Consider the following 17867-nt stretch of genomic DNA (forward strand, 5'->3'; position numbering starts at 1 on the left):
AAGAAAAAAAAAAATGTAATATTTTATATATATATATATATATATATATATATATATATATATATATATATCAAGATAAATGTTTTTTATGCGCTCTTTATTATTGATATTAATTATATTATTTAAAATTTTACATTTTATGATTTTAAGCTTGTATCATAGCATTTATAAGGTATCTTCTATTTTAAATCTTTATATAAATTTTTATGTTTTTGTCTTTTATAAAAGGTGTAGAAATAGATCGACCAGAATGAATATTTATAAATTACTCATAATTTCAATTTTTAAAAAATGAGGAACTTTTTGATATATTATAGCACTACTTACGATGACTTACAAAAACAACTTACAATTTATATTTTAAAAAAAATTTAACTACAAAAATATAAATATTTAATTAAATTTATCTGAATTCACTTTCATTTAATTTTTCTTTGTGATAAATAATTTTAATAAGTTTTTCTTTTCTTTTTCTTTTTTATTTTTGAACTTGGCAAGTCATATTTGCTCGATTTACGTATCTCATAAATACAGTATTTGTTAAATAGTAAGAAAAGTATGAAATATTATCACATGAATTAGAGGAAAGATAAGTGTTTTTTAACACTAAATCTTCATCAATTTCTTTTTTAAGATATTAGATATATATCTTCTCATTTATATTATATTCAACATCAACTTTTTTTTATATATATAAGAGGCTTATGGTGGCTAAAAATATTAAGCTGGACCAAGGAATGTGTTGCCAGTGTTGGTGTTTTTTTTTTTCCTTCTAAGAATTTAGTTCTGTTTTTCTGGTTTGGTGCTTTTGTAGGGCGATAGAGTTGTTGGGGTATTCTATGACACTAATACTGTTAAAAAATCTTGGTAAATTGGCTGCAGTGGGAATTGTGGTGCTCAAGTACAAGATACTTTTTCCTAATTTGAAGGTTTAGCCGTGGAATTGGCTAAAAGTTGTCGATAAGTGATTTTTATTTTATTTTAAACGAATTACGTTGAAGAAATTTTATCTCATGACTATGAGTTTTTAAATAACTTTAAAGAGAGTGATGAAAATGTCTACTAATTATTATGAACTAATTAAGTTATAAGTGCGTATAAAGTAAATATAAATTAAAAAAAAATGATTGATTAACGATGCTTAAAATGATACTTACAATTGATATTTTATTTTTCTATTATTAGTCGTCGCACTTTTTTTTTTTTTATTAATTGTAATATAGTTGATATATACCAAAAGCTTAGACACTTATTGAAGTGAATCATAATCAAAATTTTTTTGGCTGATCCTTCGCTTGATTTCATCTCATACGCTAGCTACCATCACATTTTACATGTACCATTATAATATACTTTTGTTTTTGCCTTTTTGGGGCATTTTGATAAACAGGGGACAGAGGACTTTCCTTTGAAGGAAAGAGGGCTCTACTAGTCCTAAATTAGATACTTCCACCTCGAGAATAAATGTCAATAAAATACTTGGTTTATAAAAATGCATTGAGCATGCACCAATATGTATCTAGCTAGATAAATTGGAGAAGTACATTGTATATATTGATATTGTATACTTTTTTTATTTACAAAAATTGATTATGATTAATAAAAATGTAAAGAAAGAATTGGGGGAGGGACATGCGGATCACATCTGTATTAAAAGAACCAATGGTGGAGACATTTCATCCATGACTTAATAACTTAACCAACCATGCTTATAAAGGCAATGTCCTTAAATAGTTTTTTCTCCTCATTTATCACTGGTTTAAAATCAAATAGCAAGGCCCACGTACCTCTTTATTGCTCCTCCTTAAAGCTAAGTACAATGATTTTCCCTTTTCATTTCCTTCTAAATGTCTATTTTAAATATAATTTGTATATTACTTTCAAAGTTTTAGCTTGCGATTCATACAAGCAAATGTCCTTTTTTATTTCTTGCACATCAACTTGGTGGTTCATTTGCATCAATCAACACTTCTCTCCTATCCCTTTCACTACTATCATAACTATATATTCCATATACGTATCAATACAAAACGTTTGAAATGCCATATTAAACAAATGCTTTACTAGTTGTGTGTTTTAACTAATCCACACAACTGCACCCAAACAAAGGCATTTCTTCAACAAGCATGGTATTTCTTGATCAAGTAAAATTTCTTCCATTTAATTACCCGTTTGATTTCCTATTTTATCATGCTTATGAAAATAATCATCGTCTTTTTAAATCAAATATTTTTACCCTTTCCGTATCACACTTATTGTAATTTTAATCTCATCCTAAATATTTAGACTTCAAAGTTGTTATATATCCAGTTTTTAAATGACATGACATTAACCATATGGATGTAGAAAATAAAGTTGGATTAAGTATCATGTATAATATCTTTTTGTAATTTATTTTTAATTTCTAAAAATGTTTTTATTATTTATTAAATATAGACTTAATTGAATTAAAAAAAAAGACAATTTGACATGTTTTAAATAATGTGACATACAACTCAATTATATAAAACCATTTAGATGCATTAACTATTCATATGCCATTGGTTAAATTATAAATATGAAGAAAAAAAATTGAAGTTGAAAGTTAAATTTTTATAGTGTTTTATTTTGATTTCATGTTTGTTAATCATTCTACATCACCGTATTGTATGTACTTAATTTAAAACATGCCACATCGCTTATTTTTAGTTACAAAATCAGATAAAAGAACCAAAATCGTCGATTTTTAAAATAGGGAGACCAATTTCGTAAATTAATAAAAATAAAGTGACTAAAACTGCAAATAAGACTTAAATGTATTGTTATATTGTTTGATGAAGTGGATAAATATAAATCACGTATATTTTGCCACATAAATATATTTAATGTTATGTAATTTAAAAACTTTTCATATCATGATTTTTGGCGCAAAAAGTATGAGTGATAACTAAAATTGCAACAAATGTAATACTTGTGACCTGATTGATTTTAAAATGGAGGAACCGTTATCGAAACAAAATATGAGGAGTAAGAATGCAATTAAACTTATTAAATTATGTGTTTTAAATGAATAATGGATTAGTGTGTTAAGTACACAAAAAAGTCTCACATTAGTTGAAAAGTTCAATCGATGGTAATTTATAAATAATATTCACATTTCTTAATTCACTGAAATGTTTAACAAAGAGAAAATCATGAATGATTACACAAGACAAATAATATGTTGAAAATATGGTGTTCCTAATTTAAGATCATAACATTGACAAAATAAGGATCTAAGTCACGCATGAGAGTTAAACACATCCTTTATCCTCTTAATCACGAGACTAATAATAGTTTATAAATACTCACACTCTTTTATTTATCGAAACACCTTTTCCTAAATAAAAAATTACGAGAAAGAAGATCCAATGCTAAAAGAATTGAAAGTTGATATAACTGTTTAGAGGCACTTTCTAACCAAATATTATGCCAACCTTCTTACAAACTAAATTGAAGATACTCACAGTGTGAATCAACTCAACATGTAAAGCAAATGAGACACTAATGTTGAAGCACCCAATCCATCATTACGCTATTGTCTCAAAAATACCATCACAACAAGGTGAGTCATGTGAACCTTTTAGGATAACAAAATCCTACATAGAAGAGGTAAGTAAAACATTGGCAATAATCAAATTAACCGGAGCCTGCCTACTAATTTTGATGTACAATCAGGAAACAAAATTAGTGGAATATAAAAATATAAAAAGAAAGTAATCAACTTGATGTACAATTGTGACATGTCGTCTTTATCTAATGATTATCTAGAAAAAGAAATGATCTTGAAGTTCACAAATCAATATTTGGAAAATCTTGATGACGATATTAAAAAGATTTCAGAATGAGATTATGAAGTTCATTGCATGGATACTTTAAGAAGCAATGTCATTGTGTAAAAGCAACATGATCTCGCCTCCATAACTAATGGTTGTTTTCGATGGAGGCATCATTGAAACACGATAATAGCCCACTTTTAGGCTAAGCCGACAGAACATCTTTCCTCAATTCGTGACCCCATCACCTTCGACCCGGAGATTATCATGTGACATGCCCTTATCTTTACCACATAAATTTCAATCCTACTTATTATAACAATTATAAAAATAAAAATAAAGGAAATGTTAGTACACTACAGTAAGATAGTGGAAATAACGGAAAAAAAAAACATTGAAGTTGTTGCTTGTTATTGTGCGTTAAATATATTCAATAATTGATTAAAAAAAAAGGATGAAACTAAAATAACTTTTTACCTTATAGAAATATTTACATGATTAGATTTTGGAGTACACTTACGAATTAGTTAAACAAATATCAATAAATTTATTCATAACTATATTTCATAAATTTAAAATTGATTCCTAGACTCAAATTTATTTATTGAACTCATTTTTTTTAGTTCTGTAAATAAAATTATAAATTTATATATATGCGAATTTTCATATTCAACCTGGACATATTACCTAACCTAACATTTTTTTGCATTTGTAGACTTTAGACATTTATTGGAGTGATTTTAAAATGAATGTATCCAATATAATGTTTGTGTTTTAATCAAAATCAAAATCAATTTTGAAGCTCCGCATTAGTGTAGTTGATACACGCCCAATTCCTCTTTTAAGTCACCACTCACCACTCACACGTCCATCGTCTGTGGTGGTGGTCCCACACAGTTCCTGAAAAATAAGTACAGGTCTATTAGAGTTGAAATTATTGAAAAGTGATAAGATCAAATTGAACAATGATTATAACTTTTATTGGTAAATAATAATAATAATTGGAACTCCTAACCTGTGTAATTTACAAATTAAACTGAAATTTACAGAACCTATATAAGGCTATTAACTTTAATTGACGTCAATCGTGTTACTTATACACGTTATGCCAACAATATTAATGAATTTATTATTCCTTCTTAATTAAATGAAGACACAATCAAGTCAAATAATTAGTAGTTTGGGCTTGCTTAAATCATAAAACAATCAACTGATTTTTCTGTCCTATTCACACTGTCACTCACATTATGCTTTAGAGGGTTCTACAACAAGTTATTATGAAATAAAGATTTAAAATACATGACATATATATAAGTTAATTAACGATTCAATAAGGATCCAAAATCCCAAAGGGGACATATCTGAAAATGAGTGGATGATAATTTATCTTTTTTAAAATGTCCATTAAGAAAAAACTGAAACCATTTGAGTAATTTTGATGTATTATTTCACTAATGGACCATTTAATTAGTTTTCTATACCAGCAAAGTACATGAAAAAGATATGAAAGTGTAGTAATTATTGGAGATTACTTTATGTATATAAATTAAAAAAGAATCCTACCTATCTCTTTCATATATCCACTTGTGTTATAGTGATGATGTAAAATGACGTATATATAAATATATAGTTGGCAGAGAGGAAACAAACGGCAGCAATACTAATCTCTATAATATAGTTTATTTCTTCTTTGAGCTCCTTTCCTTATTTATTGTGAGTTACTTTGGTGTGTCTTGTTGCGGTAATTAATAAAGTGTGAAGAAGCTTTTGCTACGTAATACTACTACACAAACATGTACGTAGAAAATGGCTAGCTATAAGAATAATAAAGTTGATGGAACGTCACTTTAGGGTTAGATGGAAGATATGGGTCCCACATGCAGGTTGTAAATGTCGGCTTCGGTTCCCTCTTCAGTTTTTAAAGAGAAACAAACACAGATAACTCTAACTATTTCATTGCACACAACATGTTTGATGAATGCACTAAATTAAAAAGAGACAAGAATTAGTAATATATAGATAGAAGAAGAACAACAACAACAAGAAGTAATTAATAATAATTAAGATGGGTCACCATTCTTGCTGCAATCAACAGAAGGTTAAGAGAGGGCTTTGGTCTCCTGAGGAAGATGAGAAACTCATTAGATATATTACTACTCATGGATATGGTTGTTGGAGTGAAGTTCCAGAGAAAGCTGGTCTGCAATTGCATGCCTTTAATTAATTATTAATTAATTCCTGATCATTTTCTAATTGCTGTGATTAATTAATCAATATGATGATATATGTTTGTTCTTTCAGGGCTTCAAAGGTGTGGTAAGAGTTGTCGTTTGAGATGGATTAATTATTTGAGGCCTGATATTAGAAGAGGAAGGTTTACACCTGAAGAGGAGAAGTTAATTATAAGCCTTCATGGGGTTGTTGGAAACAGGTTAGTTCATTTCAACTTTCAAATTTCAATCACTCTAGCTAGTACTATTCACACTACCAGTCATAGTTATAAATTGCGGTTCGCAATATTGCGAATTTTAATTGAAGTCGCTGCAAAAGTATCAAAGGTTTGTGGGGTAATTGTAATTTAAAACCATGCTACTAATTAACCATTTTGAATCATGATCACTCCTTTTTCTTGCTTTTATATATTTCAAAGTGTCTTGTGTATATCCCTTGTTTTTCCTAGCTAGTTGAACTGAACCAGCAAGAGTATGGTTCTATTTTTCAAAATGCTGATTAATATGTGGATTTTGGAAATTAAGTATATAAAAACCGCTTGAAATTTGGAATAAATTAAAAAAAGTATCAATATATTAGGTAACACCAGCAGGTAGAAATGGACTTGAGATTTCTGAGACTACTAGCTACATAACTTAATAGTTAATAATTGAAAAAAATACTAAAACATAAAGTTCAGCTACTATTAAATAATGAAGCAATTTTGATATATCAACCTCGAAGCTATAGTTTTAGAGAAGTTAAGCTGGCAATTCTGTCAGTTGGAATTTACTCGTCTGTTTTTCAGTGTTTGTATACCTCAGCCTGCCACTCACATTTTTTATTTCTTAAAATATTTTTTTATTCTTGACATGTATGCTTGCAAATTACGATTTCATTTTTATTATTTAAGCATCTTAATTAGCAAGATATATATGCTTTCTCTTAATTTAAACAGGAAATTAACTTAATGCATACTTAAGTAATTATTTAATGAAATGCAGATGGGCTCACATTGCAAGCCACTTGCCTGGTAGAACTGACAATGAAATAAAAAACTATTGGAATTCATGGATCAAAAAGAAAATAAGAAAATCTAATTCTAATTCTGCTCCTTCATCAATCACCAGTACCGTTAATGCACCAAGTACTGTTGATCATCATCATCCTCATTTCAATTATAATTCCAACCAACTAGATAATTACTTCACCAACCAAGAAACTATAACAACAAAACCAGAAACCTTATTCTCTTCAACATGCCCTTTATTTATGTTTGACACAAGCTCACTAGATCATGTGACAACAACAACAACAGACACCATTCATAATGCAAGACCAGAAGTACTCTTCCATGATACTATGATGAGTTTGAGCTCTGAAACATGGAACATGAATCACCACCATCATCATCATCAAATTCAGACCCTGATTCCTCCTCATTCTGCAGCAACAGGTTTTACAGCAGCTGCAGCCATTCATCATGATACTAGTAATTATCTTCCACCATTAATAGAGAATGTGGAAAACTTTGTGCCAATTCATCATGAAGTGCAGTCATGTAATATGGATCATGAAGAAGGAGATGTGACATTGGAGTCTTTGCAGAGACAAGAGTTGAATGAATGGGTGGAAACTCAACAACAATGTCCTAACTTTATTTTCTGGGAGAGTGCTGAAGAAGAGCAAGTACTACCACCAAACTCATCATCGTCAAATATGGGAATTACAAATTCACTCTCTCCCTTTCCTTCTTCTTATAATTAAAATTAATTAAGAATATTTTCTCATGCTCCCTCTCTTCTGAAGTTCTGATTAATTATATATCTCTCTAACTAGAAAGAGCTTGTTTCTTGTCCTTTTGATTTTATTGACTTTTTTTTTTTTGATTGCTGATTGGAAAGAGGGGAAAAAGATGAGGGAAAATATAATGTATATGTATATGTGTAATATTGAGGCTTGAAGTGTTTATTGAGTGCTTTGACATGGAAGAGAAAAAAAGAAATAAAGGTGATTGAAATTACCTGCAGAGGAAAGTTACTTGATTTAGAAGATTCATTCATACAAATACAGAACATGTTGGATTTGGTATTTGACTGTACAAGTGGTTGTTTTCTGAAATGATAATAATGGGTTTGCCTTTTCCAAATTTGTGTCTCTTTTATACAACAACCCCAGACCTCAGTGTCGTACACAAAAAGCTTTTTGACTTTACCAGTAACCACATTGAAAATAAAATGTATATGTATATGTGTAATATTGAGGCTTGAAGTGTTTATTGAGTGCTTTGACATGGAAGAGAAAAAAAGAAATAAAGGTGATTGAAATTACCTGCAGAGGAAAGTTACTTGATTTAGAAGATTCATTCATACAAATACAGAACATGTTGGATTTGGTATTTGACTGTACAAGTGGTTGTTTTCTGAAATGATAATAATGGGTTTGCCTTTTCCAAATTTGTGTCTCTTTTATACAACAACCCCAGACCTCAGTGTCGTACACAAAAAGCTTTTTGACTTTACCAGTAACCACATGCACGTCTATAACAAACAGACACAACTGGTGATTATATATGTCTTGCTTTGCACTAATGTTTTTATACAATGAAGATGTACTAGTATTTGAGTGTTGCCTAGTTTCTTGGGCAGTTGAATATAGGGCAATTAACCTCATTTTTTTAGCTAATTTTTTAATAATGATATACATCTATATCAAATTTTTATACACTTAATCAAGACTTTATTTTGCTTATAGTTTTCTCTTTCTATTATATCATCAACATATCACATCACTCTTTTTACTTCTTTTAGTTTTAATGTGTATAAACTCTTATAGATGTACACCAAATTTTTTAATTTTTTTAATTTTTAGTGTAACATTCAAATTCAATGAGACTCACAATTGAGCATGTGAAAGTTTATATTGAAGTTGTACTTGAGTTCCACATTCTCATACTATTAGATGTACACATATTTAGCCACCTTCATCCTTAATATATCACTTGGAGTTGTTTTACCTAATTGGGGACATCTTCATCATTGGAGGATGAAAATAATGGATGGCTAATAACGACCAAAACATCCATTCTCTCTCCTTTCGGAGTGTGGGACCCATTTAGTAAATAAAATAAAATAAATGTGTGTTTTAAAATGTACGTAATAATCTAAAATTATGATAAAACTTATTTAGGAAATATTTTTGAGATGTTTGATTAGAGTCATTAAATGTTTATTAAGCAATAATTTAACAATAGTGATACACACAACTATTATTTTTATATATCCATTTAATGTTTTATTTTTTATTTATTTTTCTCATTATTTTATATCATCAATATATCACATTTATCACATTAGTTTCTCTATTTCCATGTCTCTTAATATGTTATTAGAGTGTTTTAATATCTATTAATAATTTTTCATAATTTAATAACATTAGACTTTGGTGGAAAACCAAGAAAATTGTGAGCGGAATTAGCCACTCAACGTCTCTCCTTAATTTTTAAGAGAGAATTATTTGTAAAGTAGTTCATTTTTCACAGTTAAAATGGTGAGAAGTGTTAACTTTTTATTATTATATAAAATATGTGTAAAAGTCTATTATATACATATTTAATGTCAAATTGAAGTGGACAAGCCTGAGTTTGTGAGATATACAAGGTCATTGCCAAAATGGCGGTGAATATAGAATAAAGCCCTATCTGAGTTTGTGAGATAATTTGGCCAAAATTTTATTTGTAGTTCAACAATAGAGCTAAACATAACTATGTTTAACAAAACAAAGGTATTGTGTCTTCCAACACTTAGGCATGCATAACTATGTTCTTAAAAAATCACTACAACAAAATATTCTACCGGTCACATTAATACCATGCAATTCGATTTTCACTTTTTAAAAATGAATTCAAATACAGAAAATTAATATATCCTCTTCCTGCAACTACCAATTGTTAAAATGAATATGGTACACTAAAGAAAAATAATTAATATGAAAATCAAAAGTTTAACGTATTACTATGCATTATGCCAAATTGGTGAAGATGTATTAAGAGATAATAGAGAGGTTTCTGAAAATATTCTTAAAGCTCAGATTGTAGGGGTGGGAAGTTTGGTATGAAGCTAAGAGAAATAGTGGCCTCAGTGTCAAGAGTCCTCATTACATGAATGAAGCATTCCACATGAAGACTTTAGATACTGAAAATTAATAAGATAAAAGAAAATAACACGAGAAAAGAGGTAAGATAGTATTTAGATAATGAAAATGTATTTTTCATTCATTTGATCCAAAAAAACGGAATTTTTTATTTTTTTGTCATAATGAAATTATATTAATGATCAATGCAATATTGATTTTTAAAAAAGTCCACCGAGATATGTGGGACAAGATTAGAGCCGTCAAAAAAGCCCTCAACTACAAGGCCCCCTTACTTTTTTTTGTTTTATTATTAGGCTCCCTATCAAAATAATCTTTTAAGGGCCCCTTAATTTCGGCCCATTATTTCATGGGGCCTAAGGGAGGGGGCTCTAGGGGCCGATAGGCCCCCAATATTTTGTTAATTTTAAAAAAAATTTCTTGAAAAAAAATTTATTACAAAAAAAATGAAAATTTTTTATCAAAAAAGAAATCAGAAACTTTTTATCGAAAAAAAAGGGAAATTTTTTATCCAAAAAAAGTCGGATATTTTTTATCGAAAAAAAAATTAGACATTTTTTATCGAAAAAAAATCGGAAATTTTTTATCGAAAAAAAATCAGAAATTTTTTATCGAAAAAAAATCATAAATTTTGATCGAAAGAAAATTATAAATTTTTATCGAAAAAAATCGAACACTTTTTATCGAAAAAATCGGAAAATTTTGTAGAAAAAAACAAAAAAAAATTATCGGTGAAAAAATTGAAAAACTTTATTTCTCAAAAAAGAAAATCGATTCTTTTTTTAAAAAAGTGGGCCTATGGGCCTATGGGCCTCCTAAGCCCACAAATTTTTAAGGGGATTTTAGTTTAGGGGGCCTTTTAAATTATTAATTTTTTTGACTCCTTCAAAATGTGGGATGGGGTCAATAATTAGGAGGCTTGTCAAATTGACCTCTAGACAAGATGATGCCCCCACCTACTATCCAAAGCGACGATGAAAATATGCTAGTGTGGAGAAAGAATATGGATCATAAATTCGCAGTTAACAACGTATTTTCAAGTTTACTTAGTTTTTCAGTTTGAACCCTCTTTATATACAAACAAAAGTAAATAATAAATATAACATAAGGTTAAATATGACTTCGAAAATGCTAAATGCCGATGTAAGCCAAGAAAACATGTTTGTTTTTACAACTTAAAATTTTAACTTTGGTGATTTTTTTTTTATAATGTCTCTCGCATTGTTCATGTATTTTTAGTCTTTATAAAATTATAAGTAAAAAAGTTTAATTTCTAAAATAAGTTTATTCAGTTTTAGTTTCTATGTTTTTTTTTTTGTCTTAGAATAGATGGATAGCAAGACGTTAAATTTAATGATATCGTAATTTGTCAGTTGAACTGTGACTCAAGAACGTCTAAATTTTAATTTTATAGAAACTTTTTCGATAGACTAACAATATTAACTTTTTATATAAAATTTTCAAAATAGAGATTAGATATAAATAAATAAAAATTGAAATTAAAAAGTTTGAGAATTCTTTTTATAGAGATTAATTTTTTTTTTTGAAATTTTATAAAAATTAAAAACTTATTTAACTTTGTAAAATAGGATCTTTAGTATGTTTTTGCCATTATACCTTTAAAATTCATATTTTAACTGATAAAATAAAATAATATTACTTTTTCAATGTCAAGTTTTAACAACACATTTATCTAACACATATAACTCATAACACACATTTTCTCATCGGTTAATATTTAAATAGATTGACTAATTATATAAATCTCAAAAAAATTTGTGCGTTTTAAAAAAGAATAGAATATATTGAAAATACTTAAATTTTTTTATTACAACAAAAATCTTAATAAATAAGAGCTTTCATGGGCCAGAAAAAAAGCCACCAAATGAAACTGCAAATGGGCCATCAATAAGCCCATAAAAGGTATATAAAAATTGTAAATATTAGGGTTTACGTACTAGGATTTACATCTCAGAGCTTTTCGTGGTTGCCTCTGCCTCTGAATTGCAACCATGGTAAACCCTAATCGATTCCTTTGTAGACACACATCGAATCTATGAATATGAATTTATTTTTACTTAGTTTTTGTTAAAATTTTTCAGATCATTTCAGAGAAAAACCGTAGAGAGATCTGCAAGTACCTCTTCCAAGGTGTGTTATTCTTGTTCAATGCTTTAGGGTTTCGTTTAATTGTGAATTTTTGTGTTTGAATTGGTTAAGTTGTTGTTCAGAGGGAGTTTGCTATGCCAAGAAGGACTTCAATCTCGCAAAGCACCCAGAGATTGATGTGCCTAATCTCCAAGTGATTAAGCTGATGCAAAGTTTCAAATCAAGAGAATATGTTAGGGAAACTTTTGCTTGGATGCATTATTACTGGTTCCTCACCAATGATGGAATTGAGTTCCTTAGGACTTACCTCAATCTTCCATCTGAGATTGTTCCAGCCACTTTGAAGAAACAGGCTAAGCCAGCTGGAAGGCCATTCGGTGGTCCACCTGGTGATCGCCCAAGGTAATTCGGCGTTTTTGCTATGCAACGGTTTTGATGTTAATGTTGTTTTAGTGTTTGAATGAAATGTGTTTTCTTTGAGCAGGGGCCCACCTAGATTCGAGGGAGAAAGGAGGTTTGGTGGTGATCGCGATGGATACCGTGGAGGTCCCCGAGGACCTGCTGGTGAATTTGGAGGAGACAAGGGTGGAGCTCCAGCTGACTACAGACCTTCTTTTGGGGTAATTTTATTGCGCAATTGTTTCACTTGAATGATCTTTGGATTTTGTGTTCCTACAGAATTTGTTAATTTACATTTTTATAATTGATTGTGTTCCTACTAATTGTTGTTTATTTTTTTTGGGTTGTTCTTTAATTGTGTTTTTATTTTTGTGGGTGTATTTGGGTAGTAGTTAATTCTTCACTTGTATATCTGTGATTGCCGCATTTTGGTTTCTCTGTGTTTGGTTTATATTGCATCGTGTCCTTTTTTCATTATAAAGCAGACTTGTACTCAGTTTAGATAAGTTAAGCTTCTGGATTGTATCAATTTTTAAGGACTATATGCTTATTTACTTTTTTCTGAAATACCAAAACCTTGGGTGTTGGTTCTGTTTTCTTTGATCAAATAAAGTTATTTTGGACATACAAGTTTTCTTGTGTTGTGCAAATTGATTTGTCATATATGTTCAAATATCACATGATGTTGAGCATCAATTATTTATCTCCAACCAAAATAAGTGTTAGACCTCTACAAATTTTATAGATTTTTAGTTACTTGGTAGGCACTCTTTTACCTCTAGCTTCCCTCAAATTATGGATCACTGTTTAATTTGTGTTTTTGACTAGTTTGAAGTGTCTGGCTTGCTTGTAGGATAAATTCTATTCCTGCTTGTATTTATTTTGAAACTGAAACTGTACTTGGATGACTGGACCCAAATTATCGGCATTTATTGAATGCTATTATCCCATCGACCTAATTGCATTTTATTCTTCTGACTCTATTGCAGGGTCCTGGTGGTAGACCTGGTTTTGGACGTGGTGCTGGTAGTTTTGGAGCACCAACTAGTTCAAATGCTCCTTAATTGTAATGGTTTCTGCTCTAGCTTATGCAGTTTTGGCTGTGATTAGAGTTTATAGTATTTCCCCTCTACTAAAAGTTGTTTGATTATTAATTTGAATATTCAGTTATTTATGCAATGACGATTTTGAATTACGAGTGTTTTTGCTTTAAGCTGATATTTTGTTTATGTCTGGATGGTGATGGTAAAATTGGATGTTCTAAAGATCTTTGTTGAGGAATGATCGAAACCGACTTAACTAGAATTCATATTGTACCAGCTTCTTAAATTAAGTTTTAATAATCTCGTTTTATTCAACTAATTTTTGGAAATTTCTACTTGGTATTTTATGCTAATTCTACCAATCTCTAGTTTTATAAGCTTTTCGATATAATTATGAATTCGGTTGCTACTTGCTAAGGAATTATACACCTACCGAATCCAAAATATATAACTAAAACATGAGATTCAGTCAATAAGGTTCGAAGTCTTTAAGGACCCCGTCTAACAAAATTTGTTGACAATCAAAATTGTCATCACATTTTTTTTAAAAGCTTGTTAGTATATTTATTAATTAATTAATGTGTTGCTACACAAAATTTAGTTCCGTCTAACAAAATTAATGTGTTCCAAATTTTAATATTGGTTGCATCAACACTCCATACGACGAAATCTACAATTTTCAAACATTAAAAAACCAGCTCAATAAAATTTTCTTCTCTACGGAAGTTGATACTTTTACGTCAACGTCATCATGTATTCATAAAGATTGGACGAAATTGAAACGGTTAAGCTACAAGTTGTAAATGGTTGATTATTTTTAATTGGAAAATAAAGAAGTCTTATATAGAGAAGGGAGTTACAAAAAACAAGAGAATTGAAGAAGAGTTAAAGGATCAAAGATGGGTAGCAAAAGCAAAGATACAGAGGGAGATCCAATAAAGAAGGTTTTGACTCACAGAGGTCGATATGTCCAGTACAATTTGTATGGAAACTTATTCGAACTTTCCTGCAAATACGTTCCTCCTCTTCGCCCTATCGGTAGAGGCGCTTATGGCATCGTCTGGTACGTTAGTTAGTTTCATAATATTTTATCAGTAGTAGTAGAATTCGGTGCTCGAGAGTTTATAACATGCACCATGTACCAACCAGTTGCGCTAGACTTGGTGTTTGTTAGTTTAGTAACAATACTAACAATCACAAGCATGCCACACTCATTTTACTTTCTTTTCAGTACTGCTGTTAATTCCGATACACATGAGGAAGTTGCCATCAAGAAGATTGCCAATACATTTGACAATATTATTGATGCTAAAAGGACTTTGAGAGAAATTAAGCTCCTACGTCACATGGACCATGAAAATGTATATTCTAACTTCACTGTTTTTTGTTTATTTTAATTCTTTTAGCTTACTATTATTATGCTGTAAGGTCTTGATGATGAAATTTGTACACAGGTTATTGCTATAAAGGATATAATACGACCTCCACAAAAGGATGCTTTTAATGATGTTTACATAGTTTATGAATTGATGGACACTGATCTTCATCAGATTCTTCGTTCTGATCAACCTCTCAACCTTGACCATTGTCAGGTAAGGTTAAGGTTTCCCTGTAATCATGGTATTGGGCTTTCAGTTTTGCATTCATATCAGAAACAGAAGGAAATAAAAAAGTAAACATTTACCATATTGCTAATTTGCTAAGATATTGAAAATTGATGACCATTTTGAAAGTCATGAAGATTTGCAGAAATAGATTGTCTGCAGTTACGCAATCTCAATGTTGTGCAACTAGGCCGTCCGATCTTTTATCAGACGGTTCATGTTTTGACTTTGTATTTTGAATCTCTTTGCTTAATTAAAATCAATCGGATGACTTAGATTGCACGGCTGCTGTAACTTATAAGGTAGTATTGTATTTGAAGGACATAGTTTCATTTTTACAACCAGAGGTTTTGACTTGTATTTGTGTTTTTCCTTTCAAATTGATATTTCATGAATTTTGCAGTACTTTCTATACCAGCTATTAAGAGGACTGAGGTATGTGCATTCAGCCAATGCCTTGCACCGTGATCTTAAACCAAGTAATTTACTTTTGAATGGAAATTGTGATCTTAAAATTGGGGATTTTGGTTTGGCGAGGACGACATCTGAAACGGATTTTATGACCGAGTATGTCGTTACTAGATGGTACCGAGCCCCGGAATTGCTCCTTAACTGTTCAGAGTACACCTCTGCTATTGATGTTTGGTCGGTTGGTTGCATATTTGCTGAAATTATGACCAGAAAAACCTTGTTTCCAGGGAAAGATTATGTTCATCAACTAAGGCTTATAACAGAGGTATGAGCTTGGTGCTCCCATTTGATGTCAAGGACTATTGAATATTCTAATTAATATATTGCACTGCCTATCTCTTGCATAGCCTATATGTTTTTGTTCTGTAAAATATTCATCCTGCTTAAGACTGCCTGTCATTTACACTCATGAGTCATGACCCTTGTTATAACATAAGGAAATTAATCATGTTATGGATTCTATTTGGGGGTTTCAAACATCAGGAGCTAAATTTGTTGGGAATTGGCACCCTTCACTATACTGAAGTGCAATAAGGCTTTTGAACTTTCAATTCTTCCTGATTGTTGCAAACTTACTATTGTTGATAAATGACATTAGATAATATTCACAATATGATAAGCTAAATCCTTTAGCATTATATAGAATAGCTTGATCTATCAACCGGCATATCATCTTGCTTCTGAATGATATAAAAGGCATATAATAATCTATCTTATTAGGCTTCAGCTTGATTGAATGCTGTTATTATTAAAAATGGATGGAATGCTAATTCCTTTGTAAATTAACTATTACATGTTTGTAACACAACACATGCATTTTGCTTTCCTTTTTCTCAAAAGTTAATAGGTTCACCCGACGATTCTAGGCTTGAATTTCTCCGAAGTGAAAATGCGAGAAGGTATGTCAAACAACTTCCTCAATGCACGAAGCAAAATCTTTCGGCAAGATTTCCTCATATACCGCCCGAGCCTCTGGACCTACTAGAGAAAATGCTTATATTTGATCCTAACAAACGAATTACAGGTATGATAACTTGCTCATTGAATATAATTTCTCTCATCTTTTCATATTTATATAGTATAGCATTTTCATTTATTTGCAGTTGAAGAGGCACTATGTCATCCTTATCTTTCATCTCTTCATGACATCAACGACGAGCCAGTTGCTCCAAGGCCATTCTGTTTTGATTTTGAGCAGCCAGCATGCACTGAAGAGCATATTAAGGAGCTCATCTGGATGGAATCGGTGAACTTCAATCCGGATCCACTCTCTCAATAACTCTTGCTTATATACAGTGTCTGTTCATCATTATCATGACACATTGTAAAGTACAGAAAGTTCTATTCCTTCTATATATAGTCCAGTTGAATATTGCAAGTTACAAAAGGTGTTGTATTATGTTGAAGTTTGCTCAAGGAACAAATATGAGAGCAAAAATGTTGTTCTGTCGTGGAGCCTTTATTTTGGGTGTAAAAATTCTAGGTTGAGGAGACGATGTCTCAATATAAGGTACAGAAGACCTTAGAATTCACTAAATATTTACAAAAAAATATACATTTGTCTCTCTCCAATGGTGTCACGGAGCCTTTATTATCTATCGATAATCCTTGAATACTATTTTCTGTTTTAAATGGTTACATATATCATATTAGCAGCATTTGTTAGCTCCAATGATGTCTGGATTTTACATATTGTGTGGAATCTTGCTACCTAGACAAACTGGTTGACCTTTAAGACCAGTTTACTTTACGATGTTTCTGTTTATTTCCATTTCCACGGATAAAATAAAATGGATTTTGAAAATAAATTGAATATTTCTTTGAAAATTTTTAAAATGTCAAAACATTGTTTTTAATATTTCTAGAAATACTTTCTTTCTAGTTAGCTTTTATCTTCGCAACTAAATTTATTTTGGTCACCAACGTAAAAAGGAAAAATTAAAATGAAATTATATTTTAAACTTATCCCAATTATTTTAATTACGCATAAGAGTATAACTAAATTAATAGTTATAAATGGTTCATGAAACTTTTCTTGAACACTTTGATTATATATATCATATATGTTAAGCAATTTGAATGGT

The 17867-nt window shown here is 30.2% G+C and overlaps 2 protein-coding genes across 3 annotated transcripts; both read left to right on the forward strand.

Annotated features, from left to right (window-relative positions):
* The first annotated feature begins 5757 nt into the window (after positions 1 to 5757).
* LOC101493061 (uncharacterized) lies at positions 5758 to 13860 on the forward strand. Its single transcript, XM_073364323.1, has 7 exons — positions 5758 to 5992; positions 6096 to 6225; positions 7010 to 7766; positions 12260 to 12308; positions 12389 to 12668; positions 12751 to 12886; positions 13655 to 13860. The coding sequence occupies exons 1-7, from the start codon at positions 5860 to 5862 to the stop codon at positions 13727 to 13729; spliced, it is 1560 nt and encodes a 519-aa protein (XP_073220424.1). The 5' UTR covers positions 5758 to 5859; the 3' UTR covers positions 13730 to 13860.
* Positions 13861 to 14462: 602 nt separating this feature from the next.
* MAPK13 (mitogen-activated protein kinase) lies at positions 14463 to 17455 on the forward strand. 2 transcript variants are annotated; one of them, XM_004511504.4, is made up of 6 exons: positions 14463 to 14771; positions 14940 to 15069; positions 15163 to 15300; positions 15716 to 16048; positions 16624 to 16807; positions 16887 to 17455. In XM_004511504.4, the coding sequence occupies exons 1-6, from the start codon at positions 14608 to 14610 to the stop codon at positions 17060 to 17062; spliced, it is 1125 nt and encodes a 374-aa protein (XP_004511561.1). In that variant the 5' UTR covers positions 14463 to 14607; the 3' UTR covers positions 17063 to 17455. The 2 variants fall into 2 exon arrangements, with proteins under 2 accessions (XP_004511561.1, XP_012574541.1); XM_012719087.3 differs by lacking the exon at positions 16887 to 17455 and having other exon boundaries at positions 16650 to 16788.
* The last annotated feature ends 412 nt before the right edge of the window (positions 17456 to 17867 follow it).

Source organism: Cicer arietinum, chromosome 8 (assembly GCF_000331145.2).
Source record: "Cicer arietinum cultivar CDC Frontier isolate Library 1 chromosome 8, Cicar.CDCFrontier_v2.0, whole genome shotgun sequence".
In the NCBI taxonomy this organism is placed as follows: Eukaryota; Viridiplantae; Streptophyta; class Magnoliopsida; order Fabales; family Fabaceae; genus Cicer; species Cicer arietinum.

Excerpts from the sequence above, each read along its gene's own strand:
- LOC101493061 (XM_073364323.1), top strand. The coding sequence starts at position 5,860 with ATGGGTCACCATTCTTGCTGCAATCAACAGAAGGTTAAGAGAGGGCTT. Across the intron at positions 7,767-12,259 it reads CTCCCTTTCCTTCTTCTTAT|ATCATTTCAGAGAAAAACCG; the intron begins AATTAAAATTAA and ends AAAATTTTTCAG. Across the intron at positions 12,309-12,388 it reads CTGCAAGTACCTCTTCCAAG|AGGGAGTTTGCTATGCCAAG; the intron begins GTGTGTTATTCT and ends GTTGTTGTTCAG.
- MAPK13 (XM_004511504.4), top strand. The coding sequence starts at position 14,608 with ATGGGTAGCAAAAGCAAAGATACAGAGGGAGATCCAATAAAGAAGGTT. Across the intron at positions 15,070-15,162 it reads GTCACATGGACCATGAAAAT|GTTATTGCTATAAAGGATAT; the intron begins GTATATTCTAAC and ends ATTTGTACACAG. Across the intron at positions 16,808-16,886 it reads TCCTAACAAACGAATTACAG|TTGAAGAGGCACTATGTCAT; the intron begins GTATGATAACTT and ends ATTTATTTGCAG.